The sequence below is a fragment of the Cygnus olor genome, chromosome 25, assembly GCF_009769625.2.
Source record: "Cygnus olor isolate bCygOlo1 chromosome 25, bCygOlo1.pri.v2, whole genome shotgun sequence".
Taxonomy (NCBI): Eukaryota; Metazoa; Chordata; class Aves; order Anseriformes; family Anatidae; genus Cygnus; species Cygnus olor.
In genome coordinates, this window is record NC_049193.1 from 1753954 (window position 1) to 1776965 (window position 23012).

Sequence of the window (23012 nt, forward strand, 5' to 3'; positions counted from 1 at the left end):
AAAGAAAACGCATAAAGATAGTTGAAGAAAATTTCTCTAACGCTGAAGAATAAATGATTGTTTCCAGGATGAATATTTTAGTAAAGTGCACTTTACAACAGTACTGCTGATAACCCTGTTTTAAATGGTGCAAACCAAAAGTTTTATGTAAGGAAGTCTGATAGCTTTGCTTATATAAATATCACCTGTAGCTTGCGTCATGGCTTTTGTTCTTATTTGTGTCCTTCCACTTTCATACTCGCTGAAACAATGAGGCTTTTGCAGTCTTTTGGACCTGCGTCAATAGCACTGCCATTTGGGGCTGGTGCATACTTAAGAAAAAGCAAAATCAGAAATACCAATGACCAGTACAAGTAATGGAAAAGGGTTTATTGGCAGCAGTGAGGTATATGATAAAAGACATAAGACCGAAGTTAAGAGATTATTCACGTTAAATTATAGTTAATTTGCAGAGCAATAAATGAACCACAGATGGAGATTCATGCCCCGGTGAGATGTGCATAATACATATATTACCAACTCAGACAGTCATTTCCATTGAGTAGTTTGTCTTCAGCGTTGTGGTGACTAGAAGCCCTTTAACATATCAGTTCTACCTAGCTCTGTGTGGCACTTTTCAGCAGTAGGCTGCAGGTCAGTTTAGGAGTGAGCTCACTACAGTATCCCCTTTTCACACACACCGAGACCAACACACAGCACGAGTTGCACAGGGGAGTTCTCAGAGGCTGCGCGTTAGCCCGCCGGGGGAGCCAGGAGCTGGCAGGACTTCTTGCTTCATGCTTGCTGGTGGATCTCGTTGACGGTGGAGGATACCACCTGCCCGTTCACGCTGTCGTGCACAATTGCTTTGATCTTTCGATTGGTCAGCCCGGCATATTCTGAAAGAAAATGAAAGGCTAATTATACGAGAAGCAATGCTGAGAAGAGATGATGCAGGGAAAACATCATTTACAGTAATTTACCAGCTGCCTCCTCAACTGATTTATCTTTACATGTTTCCCTTTAAGTCAATACTTACTGCTCTTTGTGAAATGTTAACAAAGTCACCCTGGGCCTTGTCCAGGTCAGGGCAAATGAATAATAAAGCTGCATCCCAGCCAATGCAAATCTAACTTCAGAGCAAATTAACCTGCATGTCTGTAGGTCATGCTCATACCAGAATACGAATTTCCAGACATGCAGATTTTGTTTGCTCTCAAGTCCTAAGACTGTTTTAGTCACCAAATGGAGTCTCTGCCTCTTCATATACCATGAAAGCTTTAGGCTCGAGTCTGAGCTCTGGACAGCGTGCTTCACTGGCAGAGGTCAGTGTGAAGAGCAGCCCGTGAGCAGGCAGACGCAGCAGAATGTGCTCTGAAGTGCAGTCCTTCGCAGATGAATCACTGAAATTATTCTCAAATGTGGCCTACATGAGAATTAATTGCAATGCAAACCTTTCATAGCTCCTTAAGATGAAAATTATTCTGAGTAAAATTTGATTGGAAATGACAATAATTAAAAGCTACTATAGAGAACAAAATACGGGACTTTTACCTTTAGCTTTCGATTCAGATTTTTTTGTTTTCCTGTAAAGAAAATGAAACAGAGACAAAGTGATGAGTATACTCATCTCAAGAAGTTATTCATCCCCTTCAACTCACTGATTCTAAGGAGGCCGCATACCAATATGAAAAGAGATGAAAACAAAAAAAATAAGAAGGGACTTTTTGTAGTATACGAACTTTTCATTAGTCGTAGGTACAGATGCCCTCAGCTGAAGTAGTTCCCTTGTGCATTCAGTATCACTTCTATTAAGGACAGGCACATTGCTCCTCGTATGTTCTGAGCTGCTCAGGTCCCAGCCTGGTTCCTGATGCCCAACCCTGTACTTGGTGCCCCACTGCCCTGGCTCCGGAGGTGCTCAGTTATTGTTAACCTTCCTTTTTCTATTTTGTGTAAATAAGCCATGCTCTGTGTATCAGATGGGAGAACAAAGAATAGAGAGGCCCAGAGATTTCTGAATGCAGAGATTCAGAAAAAAGAAAAAAAAAAAAGATGGGGAAACCAAACAGCCCCTCCGCACAGGGCCATGCTGTGCGGGTTTGTGTGCTGGTACTTGTAGCTGCAGGTGGCTGAGCAGAACTCAGCTGCACTTGACTCCGGGCTTCATTTTGATCTAGAACTTGTCTTGAAGCTTGGAAATGACTACGAGTTTTACTGAAATTGGCATTTTTTTCCTCAGCAGAGAGAGGCATGCTGTGGGAATGTAGAAATTATTTTTAAAAATATATTGTTATATTAATTTAGGTAATCCAGATTACACAGATTCAAGTTTCTCCTTATATTAAATGGCTCAAACTTTGTATTAAGATCCGTCAAATTAAAATACCAGCCCTTCATGTAGTATGGAACTCACAAGCTTTGATTAAACATAAACAAACAAATAAATAAGCTGAAAACAAGAACTCTCTTCTCATCTATTCCAGTCAGGGCAGCTTTGCCTTACCCGTCTACATTCCCTTCCAGCAGCAGGCGGTAAGTGGAAATTTCCTTCTCCAGGCGTGTTTTAATCCCAAGAAGAACTTTGTATTGGTTATTTTGCTGCTTGATGTCATGACGAAGCTGGCTTAGCTCTTCCTCACATTTGGAGATGATCTGCTGCATGTTTTGAAGTGCAACAGCATAGTAATTCCGGGTGTCAGCCAAGGTGTCTTCCAGCATGTGTTTCTGACAGCAGATAACAATTCTATGATTATTATTTATGTAGCAGGTATAATGCAGAAATACCAGCAAATTTGGTCCCTGGCCAGGAGATTACAAAATGCAGGTTGTGGTCATTTAAACACTTATGCACTTGCATGACTATTCACGTGAAAACAGCAGAATCATGAAGCTGTGTTGTGTGTGCATAATGAAAGGCAAAAACTGAGTAATTTGTCCCTGCCATAATGCTTATTGTCATAAGCTGTTGCTCCTGTAACTGCTGACTTTTTTGTCAGTTCCTGCTTTTGCTGTACAGGATTGCTTCAAAGTCTCCAAGACATGGATATGTGAGCTTTCACCTCTACAAAAGCTGAATTTTTATTAAAGCTGTATTTTTCACAGTTTAGATATTTCATGTGTTATAACAGGGTTTGTAAATATGAAATTTGTATTATCTGTCTTCTTTTTAGATCATGGAGTCAGTTCTCCTGTATTTTCTTTTTCTTCTCCCCATATATTGTTGTAAGGTGAGACATTTTTCATGTTTTGGTGATGGTTGCTGAATCTACTTTCCATATTCTGGCAAAGTCAAGTATGATCCAAATTCCAATTTCACTTATACTTTAATAACTACAAGAAAATTACGCTAGGCATAATTTAAGCAAAGAATTGGTCCAAGGCAGGTCCTATGAATTTATGATGTAACAGTGGCCAGCCAGAGATGTCTGCAGTAGATACCTTACTCATCTGTGCCTGCAGCTCAATGTCCAGGGACTGTAAAGTACGGGTTAGATCCTTGATCTCGTTCTCACTGCTCTGTATCTGTTCTGGATTAGGGACTGCTGCCAGAGATGCAGCTGAGCTCTGCGGAGCAAAACAAGAGAAAAGTTTACTGATTCTGGCAGTCAGGTACAGCAACAGGGATCTTTGAAATGAACAGGAAAGAGCTGTTACCAGTTCTTTGTACCAACTGTCGAGGCTTTGACGATTCTTTTCAATTATGGCTTCATAATCTTCTCTTATTTCTGCTAGAATCTTGGCTAGGTCTTCAGGAGGTGGTGCATTTACTTTTACATTGACTTTGAAGTCCTGTGATGAGCGATTTGCTTCCATATCCTGTTGATATCAGCAGATGAAACAAGCAAACTTGTTCATGAAAAGGGAAACAGTTTTTGTCCCTGTCTTGTCTCCTTCAGTTCCATCCTCTCAAAATACCCACAATATTTTTTTCATTATAATAGTTTGTTATATAGATTAGTTAACACTATTTTGAAAATGTATATATGGATCATAGTGTGACATGACTTAAATCAGTGACTGATACCTGCTTCCATGGCAGATCTGTGCTAGAGAGCTCAATAAAAAACATTGCAGAAGATCTTTTCAAATAATGTTTCTGGAAGATATATATTTAATGAAGAAGCACTGAGATTTTTAGTTTATTTATCTATTATGAGCCTAGAACTTTTCATGAAAATCTAACAGTAATTTCGTCTTTCTTACCCTGTATGTTAATATTTATGGAACTGTAACTAAGTTTACAGGAGAGTAATGTAAAAGTTCTATGTAATTGTTAAAGGAATAATTGGATTAAAACATATAATTACTGTGTAAACAACATAATTACAGGACAAGTCGAGCAGGTACGGTAACATTCCTTTTGGTGTAGCACAATCTTATGTGCTAGGTACCATTTTCAAAAGCGTCCAGGCAAAGCAGCATTTTGGGCATGACATCACGGCCTCTGCAATGTAGATCAGCTGGACATGCTGATGTCTCTGTTGGCTGCCTTGATTCCCAAAACTGTTTTATGACAGCTGTTCAGTTCATATCCTGGGCCATAAGGGGACCAGCCAAAGAAAGTTTCACCTGCTGCTGTGTAACCCTTGTGTTTCTATTCTCCTTTACAGTAACCCACAGGTAGTGAGTAGGGTCTTTGGTTCTGTATTAGATATTAACTGAAAACACCAGATCAAGCAAAATGAAAGCAGCATGTTTCCTGCAGTGGTATTACATAAGAGGGAATAACAGAGACTACTCTGGTATAGCTCTGAATTAAGACAGCAGCACGTTTTTTGACAGGGATTGAGTGTTATCTAATTAATTATGCTTAGAGTTTTACAAGAATAAGTAGTCTCACGTGGCTTCACTAACCAATCTTTTCAATTTTGATCCCTTGTGAATTTAAGATCTGTTTAGTTCGGGTCAGCCTGCTCTAGGGGACCCTGCTTGAGCCGGAGGGTTGGACAAGATGACCCCGAGAGGTCCCTTCCATCTCAACCACTCCGTGACTCTGTGAAATGATATATCCCGAGGTGAGGGGAAAGGCTGCGGTCTGAAAAACTCAGCAGCAACCAGTAACGCTTCCTGTTTACGTGAAATCTCTGTGTACGTAGATCTAGGTATTTCTGAGAACATTTCTGTCAAATATGGAAGTTATTATTAGCTGCGTGCGACAAATGAGTAGCTGACTAGAAAAGAGTCTGGGAGAAATACAGCAATCTGTTATCCTTCCTGAAATCCTGGTTTAGTTGGTAAAGTAGCACACAAACTTCGTGCCTCATCTGACTCTCATTGGCTCTGTCAGAAACATGGTTGGGTTCTGAATCATCAATCCCATTTATAGATTGTGGATCTTACTCAAAGTTAATTACACAGTAGCAAAGATTTGTATGATAGTGTAACTTTTTCTACCTCCTCATGGTCTTTCCTCCTGAGGATGTGCTCTTCTCGCAAGCCTTCAATTTCCATTTCTAGATCTGTTGTAACAATGGTCAGGCCGTCGAGCTCCTTACGCAAGTTCTCAACATCACACTGCACTCCCTGCCTGCGAGTCTTCTCGGCTTCGTACCTTTATCGGGAAGGAGAAGAGAAAGCCTGAGATCAAACTGCCTCGTGTATAAGTAGTACCACAGAGAAGTAGACTTGCTTAAGTCCTCTAAGAGGGGAACTAGAGAGAACAAAAAACCAAGGAAGCAGATTCTGTTTCTAAAATAAGTTCTTTGATAAATTCTTTAATAGTCTTAAAAAGTAGATATGTTTCGTTATTGCTTTTTTTTTCCTTTTTTTTTTTCCTTGTCAAAGCTCCTCTATGGTATGGACTAGTTGTCTTCTCTTTTATTTTTCCTTTTTAACATTCACCAAGTTATGAAAGCTTTGGGAATGGAGTGCTCTGAGTCTGTACATTTATTACAATGCTATCAAAAGTCGTGAGATTTTCAATAGCTGATCACATCTATTAAAAAAAAAAGACAAGATCTTCATGATTCCTAAGAAGCCTGATTTACAGAAATGTAAATTCCTTTCCTGGGCAAAGATCTACCTGGAAGTTCTCAGTCCAAGCATTTGGGCTTTTTAGATGGCCTGAAAACTCTTTCAACAATGTCCTGAACAATCAAACTGCGCGCTGGTAACCAGGGAAGCACTGGCCTATTTACTGTGGCAAAACTACTGAGAATCCAAAGCAGAAGATGCTGAAGGACACGTATTTCTTGTGGAGCTGGATGGAAGAAGTGATAAGTGGAGGAAGTAGATTTGGGCTGGATTAAGGAAGCGTAGGGTGCGGAGAAGGGTTAATTTGTACTCCCAGATGATGGTTTTAAATGCCTTTTGTCACAAGTATCAAGTGTCTGCTGTAAAACCTGCTCTTCAGGACCTGAACTAAGTATCATAAACAGGGTGACTCAAGGTTGTTCAGCAATCATTTGTGTGTTTTACATCCTTTTTTATCCTTTTTTTTAAATTATTTTTTTTTGTTTCACATTGGTTTTATTTATTCAGTATCACCAGAAAGCTAAAGTAAAATCGGCATCAGACTGAATTTTCAAGAAAAAGAAATATTTTGCTTAATTCTCTTTCATACTTAATCAGGAAAACAAAAAAGATCTTACTTGAGCCTGAAGTCTTCAGATGCCATGTTAGCATTATCAATTTGTAAAAGGATGCTGGCGTTGGTGATCTTGCCATCCTCAATCTGCAAAACAGAGAATCCAACAGACTCGGTGTTGCCATATATACGGTGACAATGAATAACCTGTGCTATTTAAGATTCCCTGCTGCTTGTATGAAAGAAAAATTGAACTTCAGTTTTAAGGAGTATAGATAAAGAAACTTAGTTTCCGAATTCACTTAGATGTTTCTGCTATTTTTGTCTGTAATCTTACCTTTTTTTTTACTTTGTCTTACTTTCCTGGATATGAAGCAGTAGGAATCATACTATTCCTGGGCAGGCAGAGGATATGGATAACAATACACAAATCTCATGGCATATTACAGAATAATGTCACTGTCTTCCTCCTTCTTTCTGTACTGATTTTGATTCTGTTTAATATTGCTGGAAGAGCAGCCTTGTTCATCTTTAGGGCAAATTTCAGTAAGAAGCATTGTTCTGTCTGAGTACAGTTAAAATGCTGGCATTAATCATATGCTCAGAAAAAAGCATGTGCATGAACACCTTGCTGAATCAGTGCTGAGAAGCAGAGGTGTAATGATGATGATAGAAGCAACTCATGAGCAGGACAGGACCCCTCTTGTGCTTAAGTCTGGAGTTGTACGGATTGTCATTCTGAGACCAGCACTGGCCAGTTGTCGTGATCCAGTCAATTATTCACCTGCCACTACACCGAAACCTCCAGCAGCATACAGTGATTAATTCGTGATTCTGATTTTGGTTTGAAATGTTGAAATTTGCACCGAAAGGTAAAGGAGAAAGCGCACCACATCCTTCATTTAGTGTACTCAGGGTGTGCTGAAAAGACTTGTAAGTCCCTGTTAATGTGAGGCAGCTTTGAGCTATAGATCTGAATATGAAAAGCTCAGTATTCTATTCAGAATCTTTGGAAGTACTCTAGAACCTCATGCATAATTAGGAGGAACTACTAATTGTGGGACATCATGTCCTTTTCTACCAGAAAGGAAAGAGATGCATGGTTGCAGCTGCCTTCACTCAATGCTTACATGCCGAAACAAGGTGCTTTATGGCCACAGAGAAATCTCTAGCTGTTTAGAGAGCTCTCAGCACTTTTTAGCAAAACTTCCCACACCTAAATGAACCACAAACACACCAAGAAACGACAAAATTGTCCTGAAGTGTCAAAAGTTTACCTCTCTTAGTTAAAAAAGAAAAAAAAAAGAATGTGCCTGTGGAAGGTTTTAACTAATCTCTAAGACAGAACAAACTGTACGTTCTTAGTGATTAGCAGCACACCTCAGATACTGCCCTGGGACATGATGGAGGCCAGCTGAAGAACTATAACAAGACTCTAAATGTGTCGCTGCCTGGAATTTGTTGTCAGAGAAGAGGCAGTTCTTGAACCCATCCTCAGATAATGGTAAATTCTACTATGGAAGGTAACAACTGAGAGGCCATGAGAAAGCACCATTTGAGTTCTTTGACTTTGTGCCATTTCATAACAGTGCAACACAGCTGCACATAGAGATATATATAAATGTTTTGTGACTCTCTTTGCAGTCTGAAAGAATAAAGAATCCAACAGAGGAGTTACAGTTGTCAATGTTTTGCCAACTGTTGTATGATACTGCTGCTATGTCAGTTAGCAGTGCGTTCCAGACGTGGATATTTATCTGTTTATAATTACATTCTTCACTACATGCATCGTGGATATGGATGTATCACTAATACAAGTCAACAAATTTACAGATGTCTTATTTAAGAACCCACACATTATTATATACAAAATGCACTCAAATTCCTTTTCAAAACAGACTTTTTTTTCAAGAAGGCTTCCTGCACTGACTTGTTCCTCAGTATGCCATGTGTCTTTTGGTCCACAGCATGGATCTTGCCTCCTTGAATGCTCTGTAAATCAGTGTAATTTTTAGCAGTGCCAGATGCTTGAATATGACGACAGAATGTACTGGCATTTATGTGAAAATGGAGCCAAGAATGCCTGAAGAACCGGTGCTATTTAACTTTTGGGGAAAATGGAGTGGGGCTGGAGCAAGGCAACTTGCTGCTCTGTCACGTTCATCGTGAATTCACCCAGGGAAGAGTGTGCTTCCAAATGTAGGACCCAGATGATTATACACGTCGAAGTTTAGATAGCCACTACATCACAAACTTTCTGGCTTACTGGATATATGTTCCTAAATTTTGTCTAAAATTCATTTTGGGTGCTAAATAAGTCTCACCTTTTTAATTTGTGGGCAATTAATTTAATTATGGTTAATAATTAGATACTATATTCTCACTCATTTTACTGGCAGTCATGGTGCTAATTGCAATAATTTATAGAGAAAGTGAAAATCTTGTGTTAATCACTGAATTGTCCCCCGTAAATAATCCTTTATTAGGCCTTCCTCTCCAGTACAAGCACCACATTAAGACTGGCTGCGATGGCCATTAGTCTAACGGTGCCTGCAGCCAGCACATAGCTATTTTAGTGGAGAGTGTTAGAAAAAAAGTATTTTGAGTACAACCTATTTAAAAGGGGGGGGGGGAGCTTTTCTACAATCAGCATTGTGCTTTTAGTCATGTCATCCTCCTAAATCTTTCTGATTTGTTAATTCCATAAGAATGTGAACACATTATGTTCTTGATGAACAAGTATTCATCTCTGGATCAGTTAAAAAAAAAAAAGTGCTTAAGTGATAGGTTTGGAAACTGATGACCTTTCTTTATCCTTAAAATAGAACTAGGTGATGACAATTCTGGCTCTCCTTGCACATTGCCTGTGGTCAGACTGCCTCATCTTCTGCCTGGAGGCAACACATTTAGCAGTGAGCAGGGAGTTTGATTAAGTCCCCGACCTCTGTCAGCAAATGTGTGGGATAACACTATTTCCAAGCCCTTTAGAAAAAAAATTCTCAGGGTTTGGAGAATGCCAAGTCATCATATTTAAAAAATTGGGGGGAAAACAAGACCATAGCATTTGGAATAGCTTTGCTTTTTGCCCCATATAGCTATGTAAAGTTAATTACAGTGATTAGTCACAGAGATGGTTACAGAGCTAAGTATGTTCATTATGAATACAGATTAATATTATGCTTAAATCTGAAGACACGTGAGTTTGGGAGATTGAAAGAGTTACTGTTGAACGTTAATATTAACTACTGGCGGGAACCAGAAATTCTGCTTTTAATTATAGTGAAAACATCCACAAGGAATTTGTCACTGCTATTTCCTTAATTACAATGAAGTATTTTTCCATCTGATTACATAAACTCCTAGGACCCAAAACTCCTGTAGTTTCATCGTCTGCTGCCACAAGAATCAAAGAAACGAAAGGCAAGAGAGTGTCTAAAGGCAGCGTGCATGAGAGAAGGAAGTCTCTTCAGTTTGCCTGCTTTTTAATTTGCTTGAATACATGTGCAGTCAAAAAGATCAAATTCTGCCAGACATAGTTGCACAAACCACAGTTTCATGTACAGGAATGAACACTTGGCAGCACACAAGTCTCTTTATACTATCAGTCTTTGCAGAATCCCCTTTGTCTGCTTCCAGACTTTCTTATACCCCTTTCTGCTCCTTGTGGAGGTAAAGAATGTTTATGCCCAGCTCCTGCTACCACTTTCATTTGTATTTCTGACATTTAAAATGTTTTACTTAATTTTCTTTAAAGGAAAGCCATCAGCATAACTGAGTACCCAGATTCCTTCAAGGAGCATAGAATGACATAGTTCTTATAGCTCTGACTTACCTGTCTTTGCATGTCAGTGACGTTTTGCTCGTATTGGTTGAAGTCATGCCTCTCTCCATGAGACTTTGTCTTGTGCCACTCTAGGATGCAGCTTTCGAGCTGAGCGTTAGCTGCTTCTAAGGAACGGACCTTGTCCAGATAGGCAGCCAAACGGTCATTCAGGTTTTGCATGGTCTGTTTCTCATTCCCACCCAGGAAGATGCTTTCCCTGTGGTGCTCGCCGAAGCATCCCCAAGATGCCTCTCCTCCGGCAGCCAGACAGAGGGGTCTGGCAGAGGAGAAAGAGGTGTGTATGCTGCTGGCACCACCATCTGCACCTGAAGGTCTGTAAGAAGTTCCTTGCTGGGCCAAACCACACCCTGAACTACCCCTGAGGGACCCAGAAAAAAATTGAAAAGGGCCTTGGCTGGTACTCATGTTTAGCTCAGTTATGGATCTAACCCAATGTTTGACTGACTAGCACTGAGCAGCTTCTTAGCCTTCCCTAAGCAGCTTTATGCCTTTTCCTGTGGGAGTTCCCTTCGATGAATGACTACAGCAACAAGATTGTGTCATCACGAAACGTGCTTCCTCTTGGTCAATTCTGAAGCATTTATGAGCATGCACACACTGTTGTTATTATTTGGAATCACAGCCACATACCGGATTGTTTTCCTTTTGCTTGTTTTCTTTTCTTTTCTTTTTTTTTCTTCTCTTTTCATATTATAATTGTGAGGTGTGGCTATAAGCAGTAGGTGTGGAACGGGATCAGCTCTGCTTCGAACTTTTTTCTAACCCTTTAGTAAATACATTATATTTTCCTGTTTTGAAGGGAAGAATATCACCCATTACAGAATACATGGAGAGCTAGGGCAGGGACAGGTCTCCCAGAACCCCTTTTTTTCTGTCATAATTCTCAGGCTTTAGAATTATAGCAGTCTGTGCGTCCTGAAACTCAGCATGTCCTATCAAGCTGTCATTAGCGTACCAAACAGCTTCAGCCTGTGTGAGACATGAGACTTTAATGAAGTTAACCAAGCTCTATCATTTAGCTAAACTCCAGTCCAAAGTGAGTCAGGCTCAGCTATTCCTTTCAGCTGCCTATTTCTCATAGAAATCCACGAGAATTAGATACTTAGCAGTCTTTTCTACTGATTCTTCTTCATGATTCAAGGTGCAGTCATAATTCAGTTTCAATAGTCTTGTTGTAGTAGATAGTAGTGCAGGAATGTATTGCTGTTACTAATATGAGCGCTATTAAGATATTTGTATTTTTAGCTGTAGAAAATATTTAGAATATGAGTTTGTAACAATACTCCCCAAATTGACGTGGTTATTTAAAGCTACCAATGCTATAAATTGACCTGGCAGTCAAGCAAAAACAGGCTTTCTCAAAAGTGTCAGGTACCTTCTGAAGCTGTATAAATCAAAACCAGAATGGGCAGGTCTGGCTTCTGCAATGATTTTCCCATTCCTCCTGCTTGTAAGGAGGTGATAAATCGCCAAGGGTACCCGTGGCAGGAACTGGGGTTCTCGACTTGCCTCTGTCTTTCGCAGACGTTGCAGAGCACGGCTGAGGGATGAGACAGAGGAAGAACTGGGGCGCAGTGTGGGGCTGGCTGGGCTCGCAGGAGCCGTACGGCTGTTTCTCTCCGCAGCAGTGAAGGCTCAGCTCTTTCATGGGATCTTGTTACCTACCTGTTACCCGCTCCGAATGGCAGGGTTGGAGGGATTGTGCAGAACAGAATTATGCTCTCCTGGGAGAAGTCTTTTTTTCAGTGTTAGTTTCAGTTGACATTTTTCAGAAATAAAGAATTGCTGCACTTCATCCTGGCCTGAGGAGGCAGGAAAAGATGCCTCCTAGTCCTGGGTGACTGAGTTGGGCAGGATTTGAGCTCCTCCTTGTGGTTCCGTGTCAGCTTTGCTCAGCAGCTCTTGATTTTCTTTTTACCAGTTACATTTCCATTGAGTACATATTCCTCCTTATTCCTCATACACTTCATTGTATAGAAATGCTTACATTTTTAATTGTTTTGGGAAATTAATCATTGAAGATACTATTTTCCAATAAATACAAGGTATAGCTATGACAAACTATTCTGGTAACAGCTGCAATTAACAGCTGCGGTTTGGTACATGCAGTTCATTATTGGCACTGTAGCTTGGTAGTAAGAAGAGCTTGCAGCACCAGACAGAAATGAAGACCTAACTTTAAAACCCACAAAACTGTAATAGAGCCACGGGTATCCTGCTGCTCAGTTCGTCTCCCCAGAGATTAATTTCAGATGGAATTTTCTAGTCTGGCAGTTCAGCAAGCTCAATACTACATTAAAAACAATCACACGTATGTGTATAATCACAGAATCACAGCATGGTTTGGGTGGGAAGGGACCTTAAGGCCCACCCAGTCCCTCCCTGCCATGGGCACGACCCCTACCAGCAGCCCAGGCTGCCCCCAGCCCCATCCAGCCTGGCCTTGGGCACTGCCAGGGACGGGGCACCCCCAGCTCCTCAGGGCAGCCTGGGGCAGTGCTCACCGCCCTCTGAGGGAAGATTTTCCTCCCTGTGTCTAAGCTGAACCTGCCCTCTTTTAATTTAAGGCATCACCCCTTGTCCTATCGCTGCACTCCCTGGCAGAGTCCCTCCGCAGCTTTCCTGAGGCCCCTTTAGGTACTGGAAGGTCACCATAAGGTCTCCCCAGTGCCTGCTCTTCTCCAAGCTGAACATAATATTACATGAAATAAAATGAACCCTTTGTTTCACATGAAATTACTCGGAGAAACCCAAAACCTGGCTGTTGGTGAGGTGACTGTGTGTGAGACAGAATAGCCTCTGTCTTACTTCCTGGCAGTTTCACAGAATATCATGCCGTCATGCAAAACAAATTGTATTTTTTCCTGGCAAGTAATACAAAACCAGTCTGCCTCGGCACCAGTGCTGTTTAATATCTTTATCAATGACAGACACTGGGATTGAGCGCACCCTCAGCAGGTTTGCAGGTGACACCAGGCTGAGCGGTGCAGTCCGTACGGCAGAGGGAAGGGATGGCATCCAGGGGGACCTGGACAGGCTGGAGAAGTGGGCCCATGAGAACCCGATGAGGTGCAACAAGGCCAAGTGCAAGGTGCTGCACCTGGGCCGGGGCAATACCAGAGAATGTTTTTTAACTGAAAGAGGGGAGATTTAGATTAGAGATTAGGAGGAATTCTTCACTGTAAGGGTAGTGAAGCACTGGCACAGGCTGCCCAGAGAGGCTGTGGCTGCCCCATCCCTGGAGGTGCTCAGGGCCAGGCTGGACGAGGCCCTGGGCAACCTGGTCTGGTGGGAGGTGTCCCTGCCATGGCAGGGGGGTGGAACTGGGTGGTCTTTGAGGTCCCTTCCAACCCAAGCCATTCTGTGATTCTGTGACTGTGTGAAAACAACGGTAATTTGGCACGCAAATGTCTCCTCTGAAACTCAGCTTTTTCAAATCGGAAAAGATAGCCCCGTTTTCATCAACCACACACCTGTAGGATCCAGGAAAGGACCAAAATACTTAATTCAAAACCAGACGCAGCTCTCCACTCGATTTTTTACAGGGCTCGCTTTTAGCTATTTAATCTACAGTGCACAGAATGAAAGCAGTGACCAGAGTGAGAAATTAAAACAGTCAGCAGGTGGCACCATGAGATGATGTTTTCTCTTTGCTTCATCCAGACTGCTCCCTGCAAGCTGGGGAGGTGCTGGGCAGGTCCAAGCTGGTGGAACGGGGGAATGAATACACAGCCCCCGCTTGCTTTAGCTGGGAATCCTGCTTCTCTTACTGAATAGCACCACGAAAAGCAAGCCGAACTGAGTTTATAGGTTGCAGTTTAAGCATCCGCAGAATATTTTGACCCCTACATCGTAGAGGTAAATGCTTCGTGACAAAGCCCCAGCTGATGTCAGTCAGCATAGTTCCATTTACATCAGCTGAAGATAGGACCATGGGACCTCATCACTCTGATGAGGTCCTGCCAGCCAGGCCCCCACTTGTCGGGCACGTGCTGTTACCGCCAGGGCAGGCTGTTAGTGCACTCGTGCTGCTTTGCTGTATTTCCTGGCAGCTGCTTTTGAAACACAGGGAGCCCTGCGTTTTGTGAGGAGCCTGATTTTGTTGGTGTATGTTAGGTGTGCTCTGAACATACATAGAATCATAAAATCATAGAATATCCCGAGTTGGAAGGGACCCATAAAGTTCATCGAGTCCAACTCCTGGAATATATATATGTATATATATACATATATATAGTGTGTGTGTGCTTTTTTTCCTTGGGTTACTTTAAAGAACTCATGAAGCCACCTTAAAGGAATGTCTTTTCAGCTACCTTAGCTGTGTGTGGGAAACAAAGACATCAGAGACAACTTACAAGATAGTGAAAGGCAGTAATCGGTCAAATAGGAGAAATTATCTGCTAGGGAAGCAGACTTATCTGAAAAAGCTACATTTTTCAGATACTTACAAATACTTATGTGCTGAGTGGCTCAGTGATGACTGAAAGAGAAGACCCAAAGTGATAGTGAGCGCTATGGGTAATCAGTCATTTATACACAAGTACGAGGAGAAACGGTTACCATACGGTGCACACTTTTATTGTTAGTTTTTTTTTTTTTAGGATATTAAATGATGTGAAGATTTGTTGCATCTTACCTGAGGATTGGAAGTACAAATTCTAAACAGTGGTAACAGTATCCTCCGTATCAGCAGCAATTAACTCAAATAAATCTTGCAGTAGAGTTACACTGCTGCTGGCAAAAATGGATAGCCGTGACAGATCAGTGCTAGTTTTTTACTGAAATGCAAAGTCTGTGGGTCCCCGGGGCACACTCGGGCTGTAAGAACTTGACCCCCATGAGAGGCAATAACAAAACTGACAGTTACTGACTTTACTGAGCTTAACTTGAACACATTTTCAGGGACTTGCTATTGATTGTGACAGCACAAAATAAGGCACTGACAGCTCCTCGGTGGCAGCGGTATGTGAGGCTCCCTGGCTCCGTACAGGTTCTGTGGGAGGCTCCTGTCTGCATCTGGGCTCCCCTGTGAGTGCTGCTTGTGCTTAGCTGCAGTGTTCAGAGCCCAAGGGAAAAGCAACAGCACAAACCCACCACCAAAAAGAGACGGGAAGGAACAAAAAAGGAAGGTACTCTGCGCTGGTGAAGTGCATCAGCCAGAGAAGTGTGTGTGATGCCTGGGGGTTAGCACTTCAGTTGCAGGGGTGCTTGCAGCGCTCTGTGCAGCAGGAGGGGCAAATCTGTTTTGTTGCGGGGGGAGCGAGCCCCACTGGAGGAAGAGGGGCTGTCCAGTAGCCCTGTGGCGGTTGTGCCGTCAGACTTGCTGTCAGCACCATACAGGAGGCCCTGCAGGTCTCAGCACCAGGGAAAGTGAACCACAGCCTTGGGAATGGAGGCGGGAGGTGAGGGAGCAAGAAATGAGAAACTGAGATAGTCACAGAGGTTGTATGTTGCAACAGCTACAGTATTTCCTCTAAAAATACATATTTGGGAAATGTTTCCTTCCATTTTACTTCCTCTGATGTTTTAGAAAGGTGGATGTATGTTCCTTACAAAGGAGCAGTGTATCTACCTTGATAAGATCTGAGTTTAATGTCACAGGAAATCATCCTCCTACTTCAGATGGAGAAGCATCCTCATACCTGCTCTGACGATCACTGTGTGCCCCCCTGTTGTTGTTGTTTTCTGGGGCTAGGAGGGAGGGCACCGTTTCTAAAGTTTTGTGAATGGAAAATGTGATGCCTGGCTTCCAAAGCTGTTTTCACAAACTCGGTGACAGTACATGCCTAGAGACTGCCTGGTTTTGCACAGAAAAGGACGTGCTTTCATGGTAAAAAACCAAAAACAAACAATAAAACAATTATTGAAGAGCAGATTAAATATTTTTATGACAGAAATGACACTGGTGTAGCTGCACAGGTTGCCAACACAACAGCTACAGCAGTGACCCAGGCTGCTGAGGTTCTGCCGCACGCCTGAGTCCCAGCAAAGTGCTTGGCCAGCTCCTGTCACCTGGGGCTCGCCTCGTCCTCCCTGAAGGGCTGAGGCCGTTTGCCTTCCCGCTGAAGGAAGTGCAGGAACATACATTACAGTATTTTTTTCAGAGGTTGTGCAATTTGAATTCACAACAAAGACCTTCAGGACCTGAAGCATTATATTTCTTCATAGTAGCTTCAGATTCCTGGGAGAATCTTACGGCACTTTCTCCCTGTCCATTAATCATCACCTTTCCTACGATTATTAAAGTTATTGCTGCTGTTATCCGCTGAGTTACCTACACCTCAGCACGTCTTGTTCTGGGTCCCAGGAGCACTGTGGTAGGGAGGGGATGTGGTTGTGTGAATGGCAGTGCCACGCTGACCGTACAAAAACGACATTAGACTGAATGTGTTTGCACAAGCAGGAGAGAAACTTTATTGTGTAGGTTTTTTTCATAAGGGTACTCTATAGCTACTGACAGAAAACAAGGACATCATCTCTGACCTGTAGAGCCAAATGATGTAAAAAGGGAGAGGAAATTTAAGGAAAGACATCAAGCTGTTGCACGTTTTTGGATTACATTCTTGTCATTTAGCAAAAGTAAAAGCAGGTTTCTCGTAGCATTAGCCAGAGGTTGGACTGCACTGTTCTTGTCACTGGTGCGGTACAGCTGGTGTCGGAACGAGAGAGCTCCGAATTTCTCTATTAGAATCTCCGAGCAGCAGCAGGTTTTCCATCATCTTCCACAGCCACGCGAGATCTTGTGCTGCTCACAAATGATGCTGTGGTCGGAGAAAAAAAGATAATTAAGCTTGGGGCTAAAAAAGAACTTCTAACACAGTGAAGAACCGTGCAATGCTTTTTGTTTGTTTGTTTCCTGACATGATTTTTTTTTCACATATGGAAGAGGGAACTACATGAGTGAACTACATGAACTACGTGAAGTGGAATTACATGTCTACAGCTTATCCTCTCTCCCTGCTGGTCCGCACCCAGTAAATCTTCCACATTACGAAAGAAGGAAGGGAAAGATATAAATGAAGAGTGCACCTCACAAGTCAGGTTTGGATCTATTTTGCATGTTGTGTGAACCATCAGAGGAACTTGGGAATCCCTAAGAGATTTCCATATTTTAGAAACAAATGAGGAGTTCCTGGAATCATTTTTGGCAAGCTATTGGTTTCAAAAAGGCACATAAAATAAGATAAAGTATTATGGTTTCCTCTCTAAATGGTAAAGAATGTTGCGGAAAGGATGTGATCAGTATTAATAAGAAGAAATCCCAAGGAAAAAAAGGCTTATTTAATTCTATTTTGTCAATATTTCAGCCCCTCTTCAAATTAAAATTTTTCTTACCATCCTTGGGGTTCACTCCTGTCATCCTGCGGAGAAGAAGAAAAGTTTGATTAAAGACCATCACTGACTGTGTCAACCGAAAGCATTTATTCATTTAGGAACATTGCATGACAATAGCCATGATTTCATGCTGCTTCTTCACTGGGTTGTTTCTTACGCCTGTTGTTCCTGGTGCTGTGGGTGAGGTGCTCGCTGCTTTGCAGGGCAGAACAAGCTGAGAACAAACTTTCCTGGGCTGAAGGCCGTTACTGCAGTGCAGCAAAAGGATTATGTGAGACATGCGCATGGTGCCTAGGGCCTTCTGCACTTCACTGCAGCCAATACGGTTGCATTAATACTTTCAAATCATCAGCACAACTGATCTGGAGATTTAGCTTGAGTAATAGCTCCCAGGATTTTGCCGGGCATCTGTTTTGCCAGCACTCAAAAGGCTGTATGTGCAATCAGTGTGATTTAGTAATCTGAGTCGGCTTAACAACCACGGATTACTGCTTTACAATGTGTCGTGTTATTAACCTTATCTAATCATCACAGGATTTGTAAATGGTAACGTACTGGGAGTCCTGGGTCTCCAGCAGCTGGCGGTATGTGGCGATTTCCTGCTCCAGGCGGCTCTTGATGTCCATGAGCATTTTGTACTCCTGGTTCTGACGCTCCATGTCACAGCGGATTTCACTCAGCTGCTCCTCAACGCTGGTGATGAGGTTCTGGATTTGTGACAGCTGTGCGCAGTACCGGCCTTCCGTGTCCCGCAGGTTGGCTTCCAGTCCAGCTTTCTAAAGCAGGAAGACATGAGAACAGGTTGTCATACAGATGTGTCCCACAGAGGGGGAAGCTAAGGGGAGGCAAGACAGGGAGGGAGGAAGGGGAGAGTTCTAGCAGTGCTTGGGACAGCTCCGTACCATGCTCATCTGTGACTGGAGCTCAATCTCCAGGCTCTGGAGCGTGCGTCTCAGTTCTGTGATCTCCGACTTGCTGGTCTGTATCTGCTCTGTGTGAGTGGCTACTTCGCGGTTCAGCTCATCAGTCTGAAAGAAAGAAACAAATCACATACGTTGAGCTTTTAAAAATTATTTTCAGAAAGGGGAGACCCATCCCACCTGCTGGGGCAGTAACGGTGAGGCAGTGCATTGGTTCACAGTTCATTGGCATTTCCATACCTGAGTGAGGAACCAGGCCTCGGCATCCTTACGGTTCTTCTCAGCCAGAGCTTCGTACTGCTCCCTCATCTCAGTGAGGATTCGGGTCAGGTCGATGCCAGGAGCAGCATCCATTTCTACGCTGACTGTGCCACTGAGCTGGTTGGAATACTCTTTCATTTCCTGCATGGACAGAAGGCAGAGGACACAAAAAAAATTATTTTCTATACTCTCATATACTTTTTGCCAGTAGCAATCCATGCAGTGGTATGTGGTACTTTAAGTATTACTTATTGTAGGTGGGGCACATAAAAGAATTTATCAAATTTTCTCTCTCATGCTTTTCTGCTCTCCGTATGCTCTCGCACACACATTTACATGTAGCTTATATGTATGCGTCTTTTTCTCAGCTTAACTATCTCAGTGACCTGTCACATGCTTATGAATGTCAGACTGAATCTCTGAAACTCATCGATTTGAATGGTTTGGAATCAGAGAAATGCTTCTCGGGACACACTTCAGATTCCTTTGATATTACAGTTTTCTCCTTATTAAGCTGTAATATTGTCATTCTGATCTGGTTTGATTTTTTTTTTTTCCTGAGGATGTAAATTCCAAAGGGATTCCTCTCCACTTGAGGACTCACCTCCTCGTGGTTCTTCTTGAGGTAGGCCAGCTCCTCCTTCAGCGATTCAATCTGCATCTCCAGGTCAGCTCTGGACAGAGTCAGCTCGTCCAGGACTCTGCGCAGGCCATTGATGTCAGACTCTACGCTCTGGCGAAGGAACAGCTCATTCTCGTATCTGCAGTTTTAAAAAGAAACAAACATTGGAAAGAGTGGAGCCATAAAACCATACTATTTTATGTTGAATGTAGGAGGAACAGGAGCAACATTTAAAGGAAGTGTAAAGGGAGTAAAGATCTTTCTTCCTACTTCCAACTATGCCATATGAAATTACTTGCATTGGACACTAGATAAGAAAATACAAACCTGCAGATACATCACTGGAAGATAAACCAGTTGCACAACTATCTTTATCATCTTTTCAGCAGTGTCTGATGTGCTGCTGAGTCCATGAGCAGGATAAGCACAAAGTCACTCTTTGTCTTTCTTTTCTAAATTTCACTAAAAATTTCAACAAAGATATTGCAAACAAACACCAATCTCTTCAACCACTGTCCTCCTTTTAAGTGATAAGCCCAAGCTTCGCCTGTCTTCTTTTCCCTTGTGATTTAGGCTAGTAAAATAGTTAAGAGCATCACTAAAAGCTAAGACATGAGCTATAATTTATTGCATAAACAGCACAGTAATCTGGATACTGTGTTCTGTCAGGTTTATTTTCCCAATTCATCCTTCATCACATCAATTATTTGCCAGGAATTTTTTCGTCAGAAGTTATCAAGGAAAAACATCTACCCATAATTTGGAAATGTGTCCTCCAGTGACTGAAGAACATTATTTTCTACATAAGAAGTAACACTAAACTTCAGAAAACTGTTTTGAGAGAGGGAGAAAAGGAGAGAGAAGACAAATGTGCTTCAGCTAAACTTACTTCAGTCTGAAGTCATCTGCAGCCAGCCGGGCATTGTCAATCTCCAAAATGACTCTGGAATTGTCAATAGTAGCTGCAAGGATCTGGCAATTGGAAATACAGAAAACAACTCCTGTGAATAATGATGGAATGGCATGGTCCTGAGTACGTAGTAAGTGGTTATCCAGGCTGTAAACCATCAAAGAAGGCAGAAGAAATGGACCTCTGTTGAGACTTCACTGGTGAAACTTGCTTTCTGGATTGCAATAACCATTTCACTGTTATGCTGCTCTTCAGCCTGTCCTTCTTAAAGCATTTATAGAGAAACACCAAAAATACCAAACTCTGTTCCATTTTCCAGATGCAAACCAGGGAGCTGAGATACCATTACTGTAGCCCAAGAAAGGGCAGGTACATCTATGTGAAAGTAGATAACATTTTCCTTTGCTGGACAGTTCATACTTTCTGTATGGAGCCTTTCCATCTCTCCTTCTTTACCAGTTCTTAAGTTCTAGATGGATCACTGAGAAGCTTGTCGACTTGTGTTTGACATAAGTAGAAAATACATTCACAATACCTGATCTTACCTTTAGCCAGGAGAGTTATTTTTTCAGACTTTGAGGCCTACCTATCACATTCTTTACTCTTATTATTCTGTAAATATATTGATAATTTTATACACATTTTGCCAAGTTCTATTATTTTTCTGTGCAATCATTTTAATTTAAAAAAAAAAATCTCGTTTTCGGGATAAAACTTTTGCATTTTAAATGAAGAAAAGTTACTCTTTTGTGCTGGAATGCTCAGAACCACAATATATTTGGGTTTGGGTAATTCAACATTGATTTTGTAATTGTTTTAATTGATTTCAAAGAAATGGACTATGCAGTTCCACAATTCCAATGCATTCTTAGAAATCCCATGTTTATGAATGTCATACCTTGTCTCGGAGATCTTCAATTATCTTATAGTAGTTACTGTAGTCTCGAGCTGGGCTGGTGGGGGCTTCCTTCTGGTACCAGTCTCGGATTTTGACTTCTAATTCTGCATTTGCCGCTTCCAGTGCTCGCACCTTCTGCAGGTACGTGGCCAGCCGGTCGTTCAGATTCTGCATAGTTATCTTTTCATTTCCAGAAAGAAGGCCATCGCCACCACCAAAGGCACCACCATCAAAACCTCCACCAAAGCTAGCTCCTCCACCAAAGCCAGAGCCTCCACCAAAGCCAGAGCCTCCACCAAAGCCAGAGCCTCCACCAAAGCAAGCTCCTCCACCAAAGCCAGCTCCTCCACCAAAGCCAGCTCCTCCACCAAAGCCACCGAAGCCTCCTCCAAAACCAGCGCATGAGCCACCACCATATCCACCTCCTACAGAGGAGGTGTACTTAGCTGAAGACATGTAGACACCCCTGCCACCAGCTCCTCCGTGGATGCTTGGAGCACGGCAGGAGCCTCCTGTTCGGACTGAGGAAAGGCGAGAGCTGCCACCAATGCTGCAAGAGTTCTGCATGGTGAAAGTAGATGTGGCTGCAGCACAGAAGGAGCTAGTCTGAGCTACTCAGCTTCGTGCAGAGCAGGAAAGCGTGCTCCTTCACTGCCCTGGTGCTTCTTTTATAGCCACAAGATAGGGCGTTAGGAGACAAACCCAACCTGCACCCTCCCTCCAAAGATTCTCCTCCCTAGAGGTGAGGCCAATTATGATGACATTCCTTACACACAGAGCTGGCTGTACATCTCAGGGGCTCGGGCTTGGTTTTTTCTTTTAATTAAACTAAAGGGATGATTCAGATTGTGTTTTTTCTTCAGGCTATAGTTCTGAAACCTGGAGTTTACTTCTTTGACAATCAAGAGTGGAAAAACAAAGCAAGTTCAACCGCACCCATTTACCCATTTACAGCAGTCACCACGGTTATTTTTATAAAAAATAACTTTTCCTTAAGAATGACGTTTGAGTAAAATTCTAATTTCATTGAAAAATGTGCAATCATCAGTTCATCTCACCATTATTTCTTCTTTTCTATCCATATTTTTCCCCAGTCAAAATTGAATTTTAGATGTTCTTATTCCTGTTCTTTGCTCAGAATTAGTATTTAGATTTTGGAATCTGATTTTATTTTATTTTTAATTAGAAAAAGCATATAATCATAGCATTGTGTGAGGAATAATTAACATCCAGCAATGTACTGGGAAGAGTGAGCATACTTAATTTACTAATGCTTGTGAAGTAGTCAAGAAGGGTAATACAAGACTGGAATTATTCAATTAAAAGAACATGGGGCGACTAAAGTCCTGTTACTTTTGGAAAACTTAAGCAAGTTGAGTTTGAGATGAAACTGTTCAGATAGCAATTAATGTGTGTAACAACAACCTGCGCTGTGAAATTGAATAATTCTTGAAAATAGGACTTGAAAATCCCTTACAAAGTGACATTAATCCTTCCTGTAAAGAGGGAGTCTCATTTCTAATAATTTGCTAGTGAAACGTGGAGGGCAGGAATTCAGCCCCTCAGCTTCTGTTCAGTACCAAGTGTGAGAAACCAGATTTGGGAGATTTTTTTGAGGAAGTATTAGCTTGTTTGCCCTGCCAGGGTGTGCCACTGGGGATCATGTGTATGTGGAGTGTGGCAATAGCGTGGGGTTTGCAGAGAGAGCCCCATT

General features: G+C 42.1%; 2 protein-coding genes across 2 annotated transcripts; both read right to left on the bottom strand.

Moving 5' to 3' along the window:
- Nucleotides 1-354: 354 nt before the first annotated feature.
- KRT23 (keratin 23) lies at nucleotides 355-10850 on the bottom strand. Its single transcript, XM_040536844.1, has 8 exons — nucleotides 10341-10850; nucleotides 6573-6655; nucleotides 5377-5533; nucleotides 3637-3798; nucleotides 3421-3546; nucleotides 2486-2706; nucleotides 1534-1565; nucleotides 355-878 (listed from the first exon to the last, which is right to left on the bottom strand). Exons 1-8 carry the CDS (start codon nucleotides 10755-10757, stop codon nucleotides 775-777), a joined length of 1302 nt encoding a protein of 433 aa, XP_040392778.1. The 5' UTR covers nucleotides 10758-10850; the 3' UTR covers nucleotides 355-774.
- Nucleotides 10851-16738: 5888 nt separating this feature from the next.
- Nucleotides 16739-21970, bottom strand: LOC121059692 (keratin, type I cytoskeletal 15-like). The gene is made up of 8 exons (XM_040536811.1): nucleotides 21299-21970; nucleotides 20380-20462; nucleotides 19473-19629; nucleotides 18848-19009; nucleotides 18590-18715; nucleotides 18243-18463; nucleotides 17688-17713; nucleotides 16739-17113 (listed from the first exon to the last, which is right to left on the bottom strand). The coding sequence occupies exons 1-8, from the start codon at nucleotides 21863-21865 to the stop codon at nucleotides 17037-17039; spliced, it is 1419 nt and encodes a 472-aa protein (XP_040392745.1). The 5' UTR covers nucleotides 21866-21970; the 3' UTR covers nucleotides 16739-17036.
- Between the last annotated feature and the right edge of the window lie 1042 nt (nucleotides 21971-23012).